The 18,877-nt window shown below is 40.2% G+C and overlaps 3 protein-coding genes across 16 annotated transcripts; 2 read left to right on the plus strand and 1 right to left on the minus strand.

Moving 5' to 3' along the window:
• The first annotated feature begins 11,584 nt into the window (after positions 1-11,584).
• LOC131008113 (endoglucanase 5-like) lies at positions 11,585-14,167 on the plus strand. Its single transcript, XM_057935011.1, has 2 exons — positions 11,585-11,779; positions 11,861-14,167. The coding sequence occupies exons 1-2, from the start codon at positions 11,585-11,587 to the stop codon at positions 12,626-12,628; spliced, it is 963 nt and encodes a 320-aa protein (XP_057790994.1). The 3' UTR covers positions 12,629-14,167.
• LOC131011518 (aspartate carbamoyltransferase 1, chloroplastic-like) lies at positions 12,622-17,608 on the minus strand. 14 transcript variants are annotated; one of them, XR_009096985.1, is made up of 9 exons: positions 17,388-17,604; positions 16,759-16,865; positions 16,306-16,632; positions 16,097-16,236; positions 15,310-15,483; positions 14,891-15,127; positions 14,725-14,794; positions 13,556-14,027; positions 12,622-13,301 (listed from the first exon to the last, which is right to left on the minus strand). XR_009096985.1 is itself a non-coding variant. In XM_057939297.1 (8 exons), the coding sequence occupies exons 2-8, from the start codon at positions 16,859-16,861 to the stop codon at positions 13,802-13,804; spliced, it is 1,308 nt and encodes a 435-aa protein (XP_057795280.1). In that variant the 5' UTR covers positions 16,862-16,865; positions 17,388-17,603; the 3' UTR covers positions 12,622-13,801. The 14 variants fall into 14 exon arrangements, 5 of the variants coding, with proteins under 5 accessions (XP_057795280.1, XP_057795284.1, XP_057795283.1 ...); XR_009096986.1 differs by having other exon boundaries at positions 16,759-16,882; XR_009096983.1 differs by having other exon boundaries at positions 13,658-13,805; positions 13,901-14,027; positions 16,306-16,865; positions 17,388-17,603.
• LOC131008114 (endoglucanase 11-like) lies at positions 12,677-13,315 on the plus strand. The gene has a single exon (XM_057935012.1). The coding sequence runs from the start codon at positions 12,677-12,679 to the stop codon at positions 13,313-13,315; it is 639 nt and encodes a 212-aa protein (XP_057790995.1).
• Positions 17,609-18,877: the final 1,269 nt, after the last annotated feature.

An 18,877-nucleotide genomic window follows, 5' to 3' on the forward strand; every position in this document is an offset into this window, starting at 1 on the left:
TTTAATCACCATAAAAGAGATTCCTAAACATTCACCATTAAGAGAAATCCGTAGGCAACAATAACGAACTAACGAATCACGTAAATTATCAAGATTCAACGAAAATAATCTCAAATCATCACATTCATCAAAAGCATAAAATAAAGGATTCAAATAACCAAAGGATTCAAATAAACTAAGAGAATCAAGTGAGTTCTTACAAAACGTAGTGATCCAATAAACTAATCCGATGGAATGTTGATTGACATCAATAGTGATCCAATGAATCCAAAAGCAAATGTTAATGTTTTGAAACTCCAAAAACCATGGAAAAAGTGTGGAATTCGCCCTAGAGGCTGCTGGGATCGAGTGTGGGTGAAAAAACCCTAAAAATCGGCTTTATATGGCAGAAAACATAATTGCCGAAACGCCCGGGACAGCGGCCGCCGTGGGATGGCGGCGCCGTGGGTGGCCTTCGCTGATCTTCTCCAAGCATTGCACGGCCCGCGCCGTGGGGCCACGGCCGCCGTGAGCCTAACTCCAAAGCTGCTCCAAACGATGCCGAAAACGCTTGACAACTCACGAATCCTACACACAACAATAGTACACCCAAAAAGATCATCGAGCATGTGAAAAATAGGGCAAAAGGATATGAAACATGCTCGAATGCACAATAGAAACATACGTAAAAACTACCCAAAAATGAGGTAAACAACATGCTTCACATTCTTGCTTCTTCTGGAAAACAATAGAAGGCAGACCTTCTACCAGTTGATGTTTAGCAAGTTTGTTGATCGTCTTGAAGTTGAGATGGTTGAGTCTATTGTGCCACAGCCAGTTGAGCTCCGAGCTGCTCTTGCTGATGAGGCATGTTTCTGGTGGGCTATCTTCTCATGAAACGATGTAGAGACTCCCTTGTCTAAATTTTTTCAGAACCACCTTCTTTTGATTGTTTCTAACAGTGAATTCATCCTTTTTGATCTTCACTGTGAAATCACTGTCACAAAATTGACTCACAGACAACAGATTATGTTTAAAACCAGAAACAAAGCTAACATTACTGATACTGTCGTTACCCATGTTGAGCACACCGTAGCCTTTTGTTTCTCCGATTGAGTTGTCTCCGAATGCAGCTTTGGATCCAGCTTTCTCAACATAATGAGATAGATATTCTTTGTAGCCCGTCATGTGCTTCGAGCAGCCACTATCCAGATACCATGTTCTGATTGAAGCTTTAACTTCTTCCATCTTTTTGTGTTTCCTGACATTGACCTGCAAGGAAGAGTTGCTTTAGGCACCCAATCAAGATTTGGGTCCTTCAATGTTAGCTCGAGTTCCCTTTGGAACCCATATCTGCTTCAGAATTGGTCTGGCTGATCTCTTGCGCTTTGTTGATCGTCTGACTGACGTTGTTGGCGCTTCAGTTGGCACACGAGCATTCTTCTGTTAAGAAATTCCTTTGAAGGCCTCACTCTTGTAGCAGTTCTGTCTGATGAGTGGTTGAGGTCATCTTTGCTCGACGAAGTATCTTCCTTGAGATACTCGAGTCTTTGCAGACTGATGGAGACTTGACTGATATCGTGTGACATGAGTCATTTAATGTCCAGTTGCTTGTCGTCGTGGACGTCGCTTGGCTCGACTGGACTCATCATAGTTTGGTCTCCATGGATGTTGTTCCTTCTGAAACTGAACTGATGTCAGTCTCTGACTGATGTGGCCTTTCTTCCCCCTGGACTGGTGAGAAAGATTCTTCTTGATTCCTGATGTTCCTTCCCCGATCTTTGACTGAAATCTGCTTTCCAGTCTTCTCAGTAGGATGATCTGGTTGGGGGCCTCCTTTGTTCGTCTGTAGCTCCGTGGAGGCGGAACATTAGATCTTGCCATCAGTTTGCGTTTGCGAACTTCATCCATATCATGATCTCTTGATTCTCCTGATGTTGTGATTTCAGAAGGATCGTCCTTTGAAATGATCATGACATTCTTTCCTTTGTCAGCTGCAACCTTTCCTCCAATGCTTTTAACAAGACCTTTTGATGGAAAGTTGCTCATCATGGGAGACTGCATCATGCAGTTCTTGACTGTTTCTTCCAGCTTGTGATTGAGCCTCTTGATCTCATGAGATGCTCTCTCACATTCTGTGTTGGAGATTCTGAGCTTTTCTTCCAGTCGGCTATTCTCCATGATTAGCTGATCAAGACAAGTTTCATCCGGAAAGTAGATGATTGTCTGATTCCTAGCTCGTTCATCATTGATCTCCTTGTCCATTTTCTGATTCTGCTTGAGGAGATCTTCGAACATTTTTCTCAACTGACAGTGATCAGTCATGAGTTGATCAAAATCGTCAGTTTCATCGGATGAGCTTTCTCCAGATTCTGAGTGGTCTCCTGAAAGCATCAGGAAGTTATCAGTATAAGGAGTTTTTGAATGAGAGATTACCTCTGAGCCATTCATTCCATTGTCGTAGCTGTTGTCAGCCACGCTTTCTGATTCGTTGGCCATCAGGGCTCGGCTCTCATCGTCTGAGCTGGAACTGTCGAAGTTGGATGATTCTAATATGTCTTTGGAAGAATCAGCATCGTCAGCAACCATCGCTTTCTTCTTCGAAAAGCTGCGATCTTTTTTAACTTTCAGCTCTCTGCGCTCAGCTTGAGTCAGATCAGGGCATTCATTTTGAAAGTGCCCTTTCTTTCTACATCCAAAGCATTCCATGTCTTTGATGTTGTAAGCGGCTGACTTCCTTTCTCCGCTTCGATCTGTGGAATGTCTGGAGTTGCTTTCTCTTTCCTTTCCTTTGAAGTGCTGCTTGTGGAACCTTCTGTACTTCCGGAACTTGGACTCCATTTTGTTGAATCTTTCAGTCAACAAAGCATATTGACTGAAGAAGTCCTCAGGATTGAGTTCCGTTGGTTCCTTGATCTGCTTCTTGCCTTCTCTTGTTGAGGCTTTCAGTGCTGCTCCTCTTGAGGTTGATGGACCATCTTCGTCTGATCCTCCAGCCTTCTTGTTTCCAAGATTTCTCAGAAGGTCGAACTCATTTGCCATGAGATCGTAGAAAAGCTTGTTTGTCGGGAGCTGACTGAATCCTGGCTTATGTTGATGAGCGACTGAGTAGATCTGCCATTCTCCTCGTGGCAGTGCTCGAAGAATCTTCAGGTTGATTTCTTGTTGAGTGTATTTGTCTTTAGAAATGGATTGAACTTCATTCAAGATTTGATTGAATCTAAGTTCCATTTCCTCGACAGATTCATTCTTAAGCATGAGAAAGGAGTCGAACTTCTGGCAAGCTATGGACAACTTATTCTCCTTGATTTCCTCGGAACCTACGCACATTCTTTTCAGAATGTCCCACATCTCCTTTGCAGTTCCGCACTTGATGATCTTCATGACATGCTTGTCAGGAACGGTGCCGGAGATGATGCTTTTGGCGAGGTTGTCAAGCTTATCTTGCTTCCTTTCTTCGGTGGTGAAGTCTGCCTTTTGCTTGGGCTGGACCTCATCGTAAGGATCTTGCTGAGGATCAACAGGAACCCTTTTGACGATTTCGGTGATGGTGATTGGTCCGCTGGTGATGACTTCCCACATTCGGCAATGTTGGGCGGTGAGGAAGCTTTCAAGCCGAAACTTCCATATGTTGTATTTTTCAATACTAAACATAGGTAGAGAAGATAATTTGTTGTTGTTAGTCTCCATCAAAAAAGAGAGAACAGATAACAGCAGATAGAACAGATAGCAAGCACAAAAAGAAAGAGAGAACTTTTTCGAGACCTTTGAGAAAAAGGATCTAATTCAATTAAAACCTAATCAGAAACAGAATGTTCTTGCGAACAACCTGCTCTGATACCAATTGTTAGGTCCAGAGGGTCTCGAATAGGTGTATGGGGGGGGGAATACACCTATGGGCTATTTTTCAAACTCCTCAATCAGAGGGATCTCAGTCAGAGATCAAAACGAAACTTTACATGCAAACAAAGATGCCTGTTTTACAGAAATCAGTTTTGACCAAACAGGGTTGACGACTGATACTGAAAGCTCTTCAGTAAAGAGTTATCAGTTAAGTTGCTGGAACTTAACTGATGCACATAAGAGCTTCAGTCGTGTTTGCTAAGACAGAGATGATAACACTCTTCCTGACTATCAGAAGATAGATCAGTCAGACTGATATCATACGCAGCGGAAATTAAACTTAGTTTCGCAATAGCCTCGGTGGAGCACGTTGTTGGTTTTAGGTTTGATCACTATTTTTATAGCAACAAAAACTGCAACTAAACAGTGTAATTGTAGTATGAAAACAGCAAGCAGAGTATCGTATCCACAGAGACTGTAAAACGAAATTACTATATCTATTTCCTAAACAGACTCTAACAGTATGCAGGTAAAACAATTATGAAGGTGAATTACGAACTAAGATTAACTAAATAAAAACTGAAGAGCATATAAATAACGATACTAACTCAAATGTAAGGAAAACTCTGACCCTAGGAATGTACTTTCACTAACCAACTACATGCATTCAACCTATTGATTCAATTACCAATTTTAATCCAACCCTGATGAAAGATCACTATATTATTCACAAGCTTCTCTAACGAACACCTATGAACGTAGATTAATTAACCCCTTTTCGCATTCTAGACTCCAAGGAATAAATTAACTCCAAATAGCACATAAAGAATAGCTTCCTATAGCTTCACCTATCGCATTCAAGACTCAAGGCTAACACTATATCATGCATTCCTGAATCGGCTGAACAATTATCACATTCAAGACTCAAACTGAACAGCTAGACATGTAAATCATTGATCAGATAATTCACAAGAAATTAAGCACCAGGAATCACGAATCACAAGTTGGAAGGCAATTGATATCAATAAATAAAAAACACATAATCAATCAGCTATATACAAACCCTAGGTTCAGAATAAAAGAACTAGCCAGACATAATAAAATCAAACATAAACATAATTAAATTCAACGCAATTGTAAAAACAAATTGTATAAAAATCGAATGAAAATGATTGTAGCGGCTTGAATCTTCAATCTTGATCCAAGCCTTGAAAACTGGAAAGCTAAAATATTCTAAAGCTATAAAACTGAAATATGAATGTTGGGCTCTTGAATAGGTCAAAAGAGGACCTATTTATAGTTTTCAGATTTCCTTCGATTACCATGGAAGTTGCCATGCAAAGTAGAATTCTAAAGGTAATAGAATCGTGTAAAATAAGGCAACTCTCCAGCTGGATGCGCGCTCTGGAAAATACTCCCACTCTTGCCGAATTCGCAGCTCTCGCCAGAGGAACGGCTGTCGTCAGAGAAACGGACCTCGCCAGAGAAATGGCTATCGCCAGGGGAACGGGTCGCGCCAGAGAAATGGCTATCGCCAGAGGAATGGGTGATTTCTCTGCTCTGTCTTATTTCTCTGCTCTGTCTTATTTCTCTGCTCTGCTATGACTTGGTTCCGCTGCTCTGAAGATTGATTTCTCTGACTTTTTACTTCTCTGACTTTTGAGCACTGGGCTTCACTTCGCTGCTCTGACTTCTCTCCCCTCTGCTCTGACTATCGACTTCTCTGGCGATTGGTTTCTCTGCTCTGGTGAGTTGACTTCGCTGCTCTGGAGATGTCGATTCCTCTGCTCTGGAGATCAGAGCACCTAGAAAACGCCAAATTCATCTAAAATTCTCCAAAATTGCATTCTTCCATCTCGAAAGCCTAACTCTCCTGCAAAGCATAAAATACACCATAAACGCACCAATTTCCAGAAGATTATCTTAAAATACGCACATACAAACCCTTAAAAATAGAGTAATTTAAGCATAAATCAAGGTTTCTCTTTGCAGTTAATCAGTGTTCAGTTTATCAATTGAAATAACACAAGTAAGAATGTAAAACTGAAAGCTGTAAACAACACAGAGACTTTTACGTGGTTCGGAAAAACCCTTTCCTACATCCACGGTTGGTTGATCAGACCAACAATCCACTCCGCAAGTGCTTAACAGGTGCACTGCAAACCAAACCGTGTGCTTGCCGGGTGCACACAACCGTACCACTGAAGAAAACCCTTCTTCAGTACCCACGCTTCACTCGCGTCAGATTTCTCTGCTCAGCACACCCCGTGCTAAGACTTCTCACTCAGAGTCAGAGTACCTTCCTGAACTCCGAATCACTCAAACATTCTTTTGGGAGGGAGGTTTGAACGAGTGCAAACTATACTACAAAGAACAAGTTCTTTGAAGCAAGTTTGACCTTTGGCTTCTGGGTAAACAGAGGTTTGCCTAAGGTCTAAGAGAATATGTGTAATCAGCAGTGACTGCTTTTGGCTTTGGAATTCTCTTCTTCGATTCAAGCTATGGGGAGGTTAAGCTTTAGGCTGAGTAGCAATTTCGGCAGAGCTTCAGCTTATGTCGTTGAATCGGTGAAGGTTGAAGTGATCCTCGAGCGCTATTTGTAGGAGAACTCTTGAATAGATCCGTTGGCGTAGAACGTCATCAAGATTTCTTCCGTTGGAGAGCAATTCGAATTTGGGCTGAGGCTTCAATCTTCGAGGTTCCTTGTCTGGGTGAAAACGGCTCTCTTGATGGACAGGAGATGTGACGTCTCTGAAAAGTAGCCACCAAATAGGAATGACCTCTGCAGAGATAAGGATGTCCTGAGATCTCTGCATTTAATGCGGCTGTACTTTGGGAGTACGTGGCTTCCTCTGAATGTTGGAAGATCAGTCCTAGGAGGAATGTTCAACTGATACTTGACTTTAGTATCAGTCCATTGCACGCATTAAGTAATCAGTCTTCAACTGATTCTTCAACTGATACTTCAGTTGGTATTTGCAGTCTTCAGTCTTCAGTCCTTCGTTCTTTAGTCTTCAGTCTTCAGTCTTCGACACCGCAAGATAAACTAGAAACGAACTCTAACAATTGAGTTCAAAGCAATTCTAGTCTATTACAATTACGTCCTATAAATTTTGGTATCATCAAAACAAGGATTAGGATATTCCACAAGGTTCCCAACAATTAACTTGAGTACTCTGTATCTTGGGTGGTAGCGGTCAATATATGATATTTGGTTATCTGTATTAGTACCCGTATCCGGTATAGGATAATGACATCCCCTTAAGAAGCTCAATAAGGTTTATTGCGCTAAACCCTGCAGGTTGATTAAGTTCAGGCGCAATAATAAGGTTTGAGTGGTACTGCTTAAGGATTACAAAGAGATTAATTAATATAAGCTGTCAAAGCTTTAATTAATTAATGGATGTCGGATATTTTATATACAGAGATTTAATAAGTCTAAATACAAGCCCTGACTCATCACCGGTAATAAAGGGGTAAGTCAGTATTAATTCTCTAGTGGAATTAATTAACACTTATGAATTAATTATGATCTGGGCTGATCATAAGAATTAATTCATTAGAGGCCCATCTTTATTCCTTGTATCTGATCCGTGGACTGGCCCAAAGTCTGCTGAGCCCAGTAGGAGTAAAATTCGCCCACTACAGTTATTGGAGCCCTAGGACTGTGTTTTGTCTATAAATACTGCTATCTGCTATCAGGATAAGACACACACAAAAATCAGGGTTTTAGAGAGAGCAGTAGGGGGTGCCGTTTGTAGGTGGTCGAATTCTCTGTGGGAGTTCTCATAGTTCATTGTCCATCCAACATTGGGAACTGAGCGGGATACAATTCAAAAGATCTGAGTTGGAGTCAGATTTTCGCAGGAAACCAAGTTTTGGAAGTCTCCCAAAAACAGCCATAACTTTCTTTACATAACTCCTATTGAGGTGAAACAGGAGGCCACGAAAAGCTCTTTCGAAGAGGAAGAAGTCGTATTTCTGTACAAAATACTATTGGAGGTCGTTTGACGAGTCTAACGGAGTGTTGAAGTTGGCTGACCTGTTCAGTGACGAATTGGGGATTCAATCATCAACAGCCTCTGCGTTCAATTCACAAGTAAGTGATTCTAACTCCAAGGTGCAGCACTTAAATTAATAGGAGCATGCGAGGTTTAATCGATGTATGGTGAATTAAGATAATCTAAGAGACGATCCTCGGGCAAATCGAGTATTAATTAAATTTAATGTTCCTTCATTATGATCCTAGTGTTATATAAATAAATGTCTATTTTCGTAAAATGTTTGATTGTTAAGTAAATGCCCCTTTCTTCCCCGCTTCTTAATCCCCTTTCCGAGTCATAACCCTGGTTAAGCCATCCTTAGGGATTGCGGGCTGTGACAATACCCCTTCCCAAGCGGTATTAATTGCCATTCCTCAGAAATATTCCACATATGCTGCAATTCAATTTTAAGCTCCAACGTAGACCTAGGCTTATCTCCTTTGTGCAACAAAAGATGACCGATAAGAGCAAATTTGAAGTTCTCAACCTCTTTAAGATACAACTTCTGAGGAATTTTCAAAGAAAACTGATTAACTTCCTTCGTCGGGTGTAAGGCATGAAATTTGTGAGCCGGAAGATCTGGCCATTTAATCGGCCTGTTGAGAGCAGCATCTACATAGGATTTCGTAGGACGCTTATCTGCCTCCGAGATAGAGTTCTGTGGGATGGTGTTCTCGACTGAAGTCCATGCAGTCCCCCTTGAACTATGATTTTGTGGCGAAAGGCTCGCTGCCACCCTAACTAAAGAGTTAGGATTTTCCGATGAAGAAAAAAGGAGATCCGCTGCTGGTGCAACGATCGTCCCTTGATCAGAGGAGGGCAGACGGCCCCCTATAGCTTGTTGAGGCAGAACTTGAGAGCTTCGATTGCCCTCCAAAGACGGACATCCAGCAGCAGCGCTCGAGAGCAGAGGCTGTAAGTTTGGATTACGGGAATTCATAGGAGAACGTGAATCAAAGTTTGTGGAGATAGGGGGAAGATTCAGGCCCCCCTTGTCGTGATGGCCGGACGGCGAGAAAGAAGCCATCGTCCGACGATCAGAGGCGGTAGGTAGCGGCGGCTAGGGTTGTGCCGCTAAGGTTCATCGTCTGCTCCTCAATTCTCATCAGTTAAATTATCATAATAAGAAAAATGTATTGTTTGGTATATGATGTATTAAGATTATATAAAGTTAATAATAGTTAAAATAAAGATTTGTATTACGTATACGGAATCCCTCAAATCAGTATAATATTTTCGAACTTTTAATTTATAAAGGGTCGCGTGTTTCGTATTACTTCTTACCAAACAAGATATTAGGGTGTCATAAGTATATTATACACCCTAATCACCCGTACCAAACGAGCCCTAGTAAATTAATAAGTACTAAAGATATCTATATCAAATATAAAATAAATACTCCATCCGTCCACGAAAAATATGACACATCATTTTGGTGTCTACAAAAACTATGACACTTGTCATTTTAAGACATGACCCTACCTTTTTTTCTTATATTTTATCCTTACAAATAACCCTTATTTACAAAAAAAGAGGTTGTCCCCATATATCAACACGAGTCTTTTCTAGCGTGTTTTGTCATCACTCGCACGCTCCCTAAGAAACTAACCAAAGGTACCCATCATGAAATTGCTCAAAGTCAAGCACGCTTAACATTGGAGTTTCTTTCACGTGGTCACCAAAAAAGAAGATACATTTTGTTAGTACGAGTAGCACGAATCAAATCATTTAAGCTCTCCTTGAATATGCAGTCTCATACGGCCTGCATATTTTTGGAATTCCTCTCTTTCTGGTGTGTTTCGGTTCATTCATGTACCCCTTCACTTCAAAGTCTTAATTAAGAGCCACTCTTTGTGCGTGCCTTGTGCACCGGCGATCACTCCTTACTTTTGCTCTGGACATCACATAAGTTATTTCATATCTAATAAGTTGAAGTTATCTATATCCCATCGTTAATTAGTTATGTAAGTGGATTATATATTTTTTCAGAATTAATAATATAATTACAAATATAAGTATATAACTAATATAAAATTTAAAATATAAGTCTTGATAAATATATAAAATAAATACATTGTTTGATATTATTCAATTATAATTACTTCATTTATTTATTTATGACGTAGTTAATTACTTCACTAATATATATATATATATATATATATATATATATATATATTAAAATTTCACTAAAATAAAAAATAAGTTGTTCGTATATTTCTAAATCTATTTATAAGTAATAACTTATAAATTATTTTCTCATAGATTATTAAACTGCGATTTTAAAAAAAGAAAAGAAAAAACTTAAAAAAAAACCCTTGAAAGCACAAGAAAAATAGACTAAGGGCCGAGCCTCATTAAAACCTTTTTACGGAAAACCCAAAGGGAAAAACCGTAAAAAGGAAAAAGAGTACTCGTCTACAAGACGAAAAAGAAAGAAGGAAAGAGCGGAAGAGAAAGTTTTCGGAACTCCGGCCTAATCATCGTCCCCAAACAATCCCGGCTCTAACCCCACGAAAACCAAAACCCAATCAGCTCGGAAGGCAAAAAGGCCGGTGAGACGCCGTCGCCAAAAATCTGCCAACCTCAAACGAGCCCAAACCAAAAGAAGGGAAGCTACACGGCCGGTTATACGCCGTCGCCGTAATTTGCCGCAGAAGTTAGTTGTAACTTATTTTTTAATTAGACTTATGAGTATTATTTTTATTATTTATCATTATATATTAATGAGTTATTATTATTTTCAATTAATAATAAGCATATATTTTAAATCTATATAATTGAGCAATTATTTAACAAATGTAATATACAAAATTATTTACATGAACATATTCGCGAGCCTATTCGTGAATATGTTCGCGAGCTTACGAGCCGAACATATGCAGGTTCGAGTACGGCTTGATAATTTTATCGAGTTTGATTTCAAATTCGAGTTCGGCTCGTTTAAGAGACGAGCGAATTTCAAACAAGCTTTTTATGAGCCGAGCTTCAAATAATTAACGAACGACTTGATTCGTTTAGAGCCCTAATTATAAGATAGGAAGAGTGGTTACATGGTCTTTAAAATTGAATTCATAACGAGTTTCTTGTATTTAAATTGGTTGTGCTACAATTGTTGTTGATATACCATTCAGCCAACCCCATCAAATTCAGAGCATGTCTAAATTTATAGATATAATAGATGACTCGAGGTTTAATTTATAGAAACATTCAAATTAAATGGATAATTATAGTAATCTGAGCTAGGAAATTAAACTACGATAAAATGAAACCAACCTTGATGACTCTTGCTAACAAGAAACAATTTCAATCAACTTGCAAAGGAAACTTTGAACACCATTCACCGATGGTTTTATTTGCAAAGAATTATAATGATGTAGGGAATTCTTGTTTTTATTGTTATGCCCATCTTCATTCTATCATTAAGTCTTTACATATACACACAGATATGTAGGGTATGTATGTCCAGAAATCCAATCTATTCTCTATGAGGTAAGTTATTAAATTCACTTTAGGCACATGAGAAATACAAAAATATGTATTAATACATTGATTCTAATTCAGCTCGACTACAGAGATCTTGTTCGATACTCATATATTTCTTTTATTGCAAAATAACGATTGTATGAATATTACAGTATTCATTGATGCATGTCATGTGTGGAATATTGTTATATAAAGATTTAGTTGACACAAAGAGAATGTAGAGGGTAGAAGAAATGGCAGCATACACCTCTTTAGTGTTGGTGGTGTCAATCCTCAGTGGTGTCCCGTTTTCCGAATCCTTGGACTACGGGGACGCCCTCTCGAAGAGCCTCCTCTACTTTGAGGCGCAGCGCTCTGGCCGCCTCCCTCATAAGCAGAGAGTGAGGTGGCGCGACCACTCGGGCCTTCTTGATGGCCTTGACCAAGGGGTGGGTTGGTTTGTTTGAGTATTTCTATCACGTAGTATATCATCTCACACCAAGACATTGTGTTGTTTTGGAAATATATAGGTGGACTTGGTGGGGGGCTACTACGACGCCGGTGACAATGTGAAGTTTGGGCTGCCAATGGCCTACACAATTACTTTGCTTTCATGGAGCGTTGTGGAATATGGGGATGAAATAGGTGCCGCCGGCGAGCTCGATCATGCCCATGAAGCCATCAAATGGGGAACTGATTATTTCATCAAAGCTCATCCTCATCCTCATGTCCTCTGGGCTCAGGTGGGCGATGGCGAAACCGATCATCTCTGCTGGCAGCGGCCGGAGGACATGACAACGTCCCGTCGCGCATACAAGGTGGACGAGGAGAACCCCGGCACTGAGGTGGCGGCCGAGACGGCGGCAGCCATGGCCGCAGCCTCCATTGTCTTTAGCACAACAAATCCGCCCTACTCCCGCCTTCTCTTGGAACACGCGCTACAGGTGGATTTGATGATTTTTGAGACTTGTGTTTTGAAAAGTTTTAGAATGATAATAATATGTTTGCAGTTGTTCGAGTTTGGTGAGAAATTCAGAGGGAGATATGACGAGAGTATTGAAGTGGTGAAAGGGTACTACCCATCAGCGAGTGGATACAAGGATGAGCTGCTGTGGGCAGCGTTGTGGTTGTATAGAGCCACCGACAATGTCACTTATTTGAATTATGCTATTCAGAATGGGGAATCATTTGGTGGAACCACCTGGGCCATCACTGAGTTCAGCTGGGATGTTAAATACGCTGCTGTTCAAGCCATTGCAGCCATGGTAAATCTTCTTCAACCATTCGTGTATTTCTGAAATGGATGGATGAAAATAAACCCCATCCTATTTATTCATCTGTCTACAATGTTGCAGTTACCAATCAAAGGGAAAAGTGGAGAAGAAAAGAAAACCCTGCTACAATACCGATCAAAGGCAGAATTCTACATCTGTGCTTGCTTGAACATGAACAACTCCACCAACGTAAAGCGCACCCCGGCCGGCCTACTCTACACCCGCCGATGGAACAACATGCAGTACGTTTCCAACGGCCTTCTCTTGCTCACAGCCTACTCCGAACACCTCCATTCCACCAACCAAACCCTCAACTGCCATGCCAGCTCAGTCGGGTCGCATGAGATCCTCTCGTTCGTAAAATCACAAGCCGACTACATTTTGGGCGCGAACCCCATGGGGGTGAGCTACTTGGTGGGAGTCGAGCCCTCGTACCCCAAGAGGGTGCACCACAGGGGAGCATCGACAGTGTCGTACAGAGATAGCAAGGTCTTTGTTGGGTGTATGCAGGGCTACCATAGCTGGCTCGGACGCCAAGCTCCGAACCCAAATGTACTGGTTGGAGCCCTCGTTGGAGGGCCTGATCTAAATGATGAGTTCAGGGATAGAAGAACTAACTTTGCACAAACTGAAGCCTGCACGTACAACACGGCGTCTCTTGTTGGAGTTTTCGCCAAATTGAATGCACTACATGAGGCTGGTAAGAAATAGAGAATCAGAATTACTCGAGTTCTAGAATAAAAACCACATATTACAAATATATTCTTTAGTTCTTTGAACACGAAAGCAGCAACTGATTCTTTCATTTCAAGAGTTTCTAGTTTAAGCTGTCTTTATTATTACAACAACAACTCGGTTCACAAACATATTATATACTGATACGAAAATGATAAGTTTGTGAAATTAAAGCAAGAAGACATCTCTCAGATCTTGACACAACTGAAAATTTACCTGAAAAGTACACAGTAAGACTTAGAAATGCATAATCGTTGTGGTTTATCACTGTCATCAAACAATTCTTTGATTAAACCCAAAGAAAAGGATGGAGCTAACCAGTGAATTCTCAGAAATTATGAAGGAGAATCTTGAGTCGGGGCTAGAGCACACTGATGATTTAAGACACACAGAGCTCAGTGATTAGCTTCTTCTGCTTCCAAGCATCGTGCATTTCTTCTGTCTCAACCACAACCAACCTTTTCACCTGTACTTAAAATTATACATATGTTAAAAAGATATAAACTGCTAATTCAATCCAAGCATCACACAACATAAAAAGACAGGAAAAATTCAACCAACCAGAATATGCCAAATAAATTGAGAGAGAGAGAGAGAGGGTATCTGCTGGAGCATTCCACAGACAGTGTGGATTCCAGCACATGACGGTGTGGTTGGACTTGGTGAGGAGCAAGGCCTCTAATGTATTCTAGTTAACACAAATCACCGAGAAGCAATTAAGCAAATATTTAATGTTTTTGCTGTAAAATTTCAAATAGAAAGATAACTTGGTTTATCATAGTAATTTACAAATTCAATCTCTAGCATTGTCTAAGCAGAGCCTGGTACTGCTACATTCTATATATTTGGTACCATTGCTAAACAAATTATACATTCAATTGCAACTCATTCATCTATTTCAAATGAATCTCACATCCTAATCTATAATTTAAAACATTTAACTAATGCACATTATAATGTCATATGAGCATTAAACAGATCTTACTATATGATGAGTTTGAAGTAAGAGAGAAAACACAATGACATATCAAATGATCATAAGCAAATTTCTTATGAATCCATATCAGGAACTCAAACTAACGAGATGGAATAGCCAACTTCAACAAAAATGATACTTCTAAGAAGACAATGGGGACTGCACCATTGTTCCTGAATCGTCTACTTACATGAAAATCACCCTCAAAAATAAAACAAAATTTGCCAATTTCCAGAAAATAATGACTGCGAAAAATTGCAATAGTTCCCTGAGCTTTTTGTCTTCAAGCAGGCAATCTGCTACTTTCCTTTGGATTGAGAAAGCAATTGCGAAAAATCTGCTACTTTCCTTTGGAGAAAATAAAATGCATTTTACCAACCAAGAAGCAAAAGCTTTAAAAGGGCCATACGAATGTATAGGCCATTCTTTGCTTGTCTGAAGTAGGCAGCCCTTGGATCAGCATCAACTTCAACAGTTATCTGAAGTTGGTCCATGACCATAAATCAAGAATTAGAGATGCGACAAGTTTGAAAAAAACATCAAAAGTGGTAGCATAACAGTAAAGCCAACCTTACCTCATCAAGCCGTGGTAGAGGATGCATTACAACTGCATGTTTCTGCATCACATCCAGTACATTCTGATCCACAATGTACTTGCCTCTAGCTTCTTCATAAAGATCAATTCTTTCTCCAAACCTCTCTCGCTGAATACGGGTTTGATATACAACATCACATTTAGAAGCCACCTCCATTAAATCAGCACTCTCTTCCCATTCAACTCCTTTGGAGGTTAGATAATCTTTTATGTCATCCTGAAATGATACCAAGACAACATAATCTCAACTTATTGTCGACTGTAATGAAGGAAGAATTTGTAATCTCATTTCATTAGGTATATTGACAAAATTATCTTTTCCCCAAATTGATTACTTAGAAAGAAAAATCATACATAAATTTGGCACCTATTTATAGACAACTATATACTCTAAATTACCTTCATTTTCACTACTTCAGGTGAGACAAAGTAAACTTTGACATCTTTGTACTTGGCCAGCAAATAGGCAAGTGACCGGACTGTCCTCCCATAAGCAAGATCTCCTACAAGCCCAACTTTGATTCCATCAAGTTTTCCTATCTCTCGTTGAATAGTATATACATCGAGGAGAGCCTGTCCATCAACACGGAAGTAAAATACATTAAGATGAACATAACACATTATACCCAAGAGCAATACTATAGATAGTTTATCTGTTTTAACCTACAGACAATAATTAGTTGTCAGTAAACCTCTAAATTATGCTCTAGATTGCAAAGATGGATGATTTGCCAAAGTTTCCGGTCCAACAGACAAATACATAGAATCATTTTTGTACTGGGGTACCGCATTAGTTTAAGATTCCTCACATAAGGAAACCAAAATAATTAATCTTACATTCACTTGAATACGACATAATATACTAATAAATTGTTGTCAACATTCTGTTTAGGTCTCACACAAAAATCAAATCACTGTTCTTATGAACATCCTCAAAGAACTGTTTGTCCAGTTCTTAAACCCTTCATAAATTACATGCCATTGATATCCTTGCAAGGAGCTAATATGTTTCTCTTTTGTTCTCTCAAGGAAAAGGTAAATGATAATGAGCAAAAGCTGTTTAAATACAAATTTGTTTCCTTCTAAAGACCAACCATTGCATGTTTGGAGGAGCAAAACACATTGTTGAATTTAAAAACTTGATTAACATATTTATGAATTCAACAAAGAACTCCAGTTTGCAGACCTGGGTTGGATGCTGTCCCGGACCATCTCCAGCATTAATAACTGGGATATTGGCTGTAGCTGCAGCTCTTCTTGCAGCACCACTTTCAAAATGCCTCATCACTATGATATCAGTGTAACCTTCAACAGTTCTTATGGTATCTGGGGATCAACAGGGATCAGTACAAGCGTGTTTCCATACAGACTCAAATAAATAAAATAACTAACTACCTTCAAGTGTCTCCCCTTTTGCTGCTGATGAGAACTCTCGTGCATTTTCTGTAGTTAATACTTCCCCACCCAAACGTTTCATAGCGGACTCAAACGAAAGCCTAGTTCTGGTTGAGGGCTCATAAAATAGGGTTGCCATCAGATACCCCTGAAGAAGGTTGCTTCCAGTTGAGTTCTTCTCAATCTTCTCCATCTCCAGTGCCACGTCAAATATGGCACTGAGAGTATCTCTGTCAAACTGTTGAGCTTCAATAACGTCTTCGAGTTCAAATTTACTCCCCAGTGAAAATAAAGGCTTTGTCTCAACATTCAGCGCTCTGCATTTGACTGCACTCATCAAAGACAAGTTTCCTTGTTTCCAGTCAAATGCTTTCCCATTTGGAAAAGCCCATGAATGTGATGTGTCAGCAGATGCAGATATGGACAGAGATCTATATGTTAGTTTAAAGATACCATTCAGATGATTGCAAACAGACTCAGCATTGGTCTTCGAAGCCTTAGGAGCAAGTACACTCCGCTTTATGGTGCAAGTGGAAAATATGGAAGATGATGCCATATACCTAATCAAATATAGAAGCTGAACATTTATCAGTCAAGCACAACTGGGATATTGCTAAATATTTGTAGTTAAGATCTTTACAAGCAGATTTCAGAATCAAATTCCACCAAAGAAAGTAAATAAAGATGCCTTCTACATATTTTTGAATAAAAACCCACCCCTATCCAAAAACAATCCGTTCTTTTTACTATTTTTGGTTTGGTCGGATTAAAATCCTTCAAAACAATTATCATTACGGTTGGATGAAAAAAAAAAAAAAAAAAGCCCCAAGATTATCAGGGAGTGATAGAGCAGGAACCAAATATTCAAACGTAAAAAATAGCTTAAGCGAGCCCCTTGAGGCATATCATCGAACATTTCACGACCAATCAAGAAATAAGTCCACACATAATCAAAGCATGCAGATAGGTTCATATCGATTTTTTATGCGCGACATGTAAACATATGGGACAAATATTTAGTAAGAAAATATAATATGGACTGCAGTCTGACCAAAACCACGTTTGATGAATCGGAGATTTACCTCGACTTCTAAGAGGGTTCCCGGAAGTTGTCTGATAGCTCCCCTACCGCCGGCGAAGAGGACTGCCCTGCGACGATTTAGACAGGTGCACGTTGAAAAAATAGAAGAGGGGAAAGTAGGCGGCAGAAACAGTCGAGGAGGAAGCAGATTTGCAGAAAAAGAGAAGGGAAAGGGCGGCGCGTGGGGGTGTGGCTCCAAAGAAGACAGCTAAAAAAGTTGTTTGTAAAGCAAAGGGTTAATTGGTAAAAAGACGTCTTCGGATTTTTTTTTTTTTTTTGACTTGGGGAGATGGCTAAGGGGAGCCTGTGGGGTTTGAACTTGGGACCTCACTGTTCACACATAAGAGGTCGCACCACTTGGACGTCTTCGAATCTATATTTTCAGCGAATAAGTACTCCGTCCCTAGGTTTATTTAATTTCTTTTGGGATAATTATTAAGAAAAATTAAATTAAATTAATATAGTAAAAATATGTATGTATTGGGCAAAATTCGTATCAGGCCCAAATGAATTTATTCGGTCCAACTAGATGATCCAATCGGATGGGTCAGATTCGATCCATATCGAAAGTCCAAATTTAGGCCCATAGACATACAGGTTCGTCATGTCAAACCCTAGAAAGGGCTGCTACTTGGTGAAGAGGAAAAGAAAATAGGCATCGTGGGAGATCTTCTCCTAAAATTTCGGAGCAGTTAGGGTGGAACTTAAGATGAGAAGCAACCCTAGCCGCCAAGGGACTAGTATATATACAACCCGACTAGGTCAGACGACCCATCCAATCATTCATACTCTAATCACTGCTACCCGCACTCATATTCTACACGATTTGCTTCTTTGCTCAATCAATCCGCTTCCACGCTATCACAGTCTGGAGTTCAGAACAACCCTGATTCGTCAGGCTGACTAGTCCGACCAGCCAGACCGACTACTTCAATATTGCTCTACTATTTCATTAATTTCATGTTTTATTATTATTTTTTACGAATTCCATCAAATATCTTTTATTGTTGAACTGACTTGAGCGTCGGAGGCCCTTCCATCGACACCCCCACCGGTGTTCCTAGAAGGGCTCTAACGTGTTTGTGGTTCTCAGGTTGCTAGTGCCCGCCGATCCGGACGTACCCGACGTCCTATTTCGTGGTTGTTGGATCAATCCCCAACAATTTGGAGCCCACCGTGGGGCCCTAGCAATCAAGCGAATCAACGCACTTCCCGTAGATCTCTTCGAGCATCAATCATGTCTGACGGTCGTGACGGATCTGAAACTCCTGACGCACCCCACGTGGTTGCTCAAACTGATCAGGCTGACTTAGCCGCCCAGGTCGCCGCCCTGACTGAACAGATGAATCAGGAGCGGGAGAGATGCAAGAAGTTGGAAAAAGAGAACGCCAACTTGTATGACCGTCTCGAAGCTATGGAGCCTATCGAGATCATCGAACCTCCCGGCTTCCGAGCCCAAGTGTCTTCCATGCAGCCCCTGGGAGACACACC

Source organism: Salvia miltiorrhiza, chromosome 2, assembly GCF_028751815.1.
Source record: "Salvia miltiorrhiza cultivar Shanhuang (shh) chromosome 2, IMPLAD_Smil_shh, whole genome shotgun sequence".
Taxonomy (NCBI): Eukaryota; Viridiplantae; Streptophyta; class Magnoliopsida; order Lamiales; family Lamiaceae; genus Salvia; species Salvia miltiorrhiza.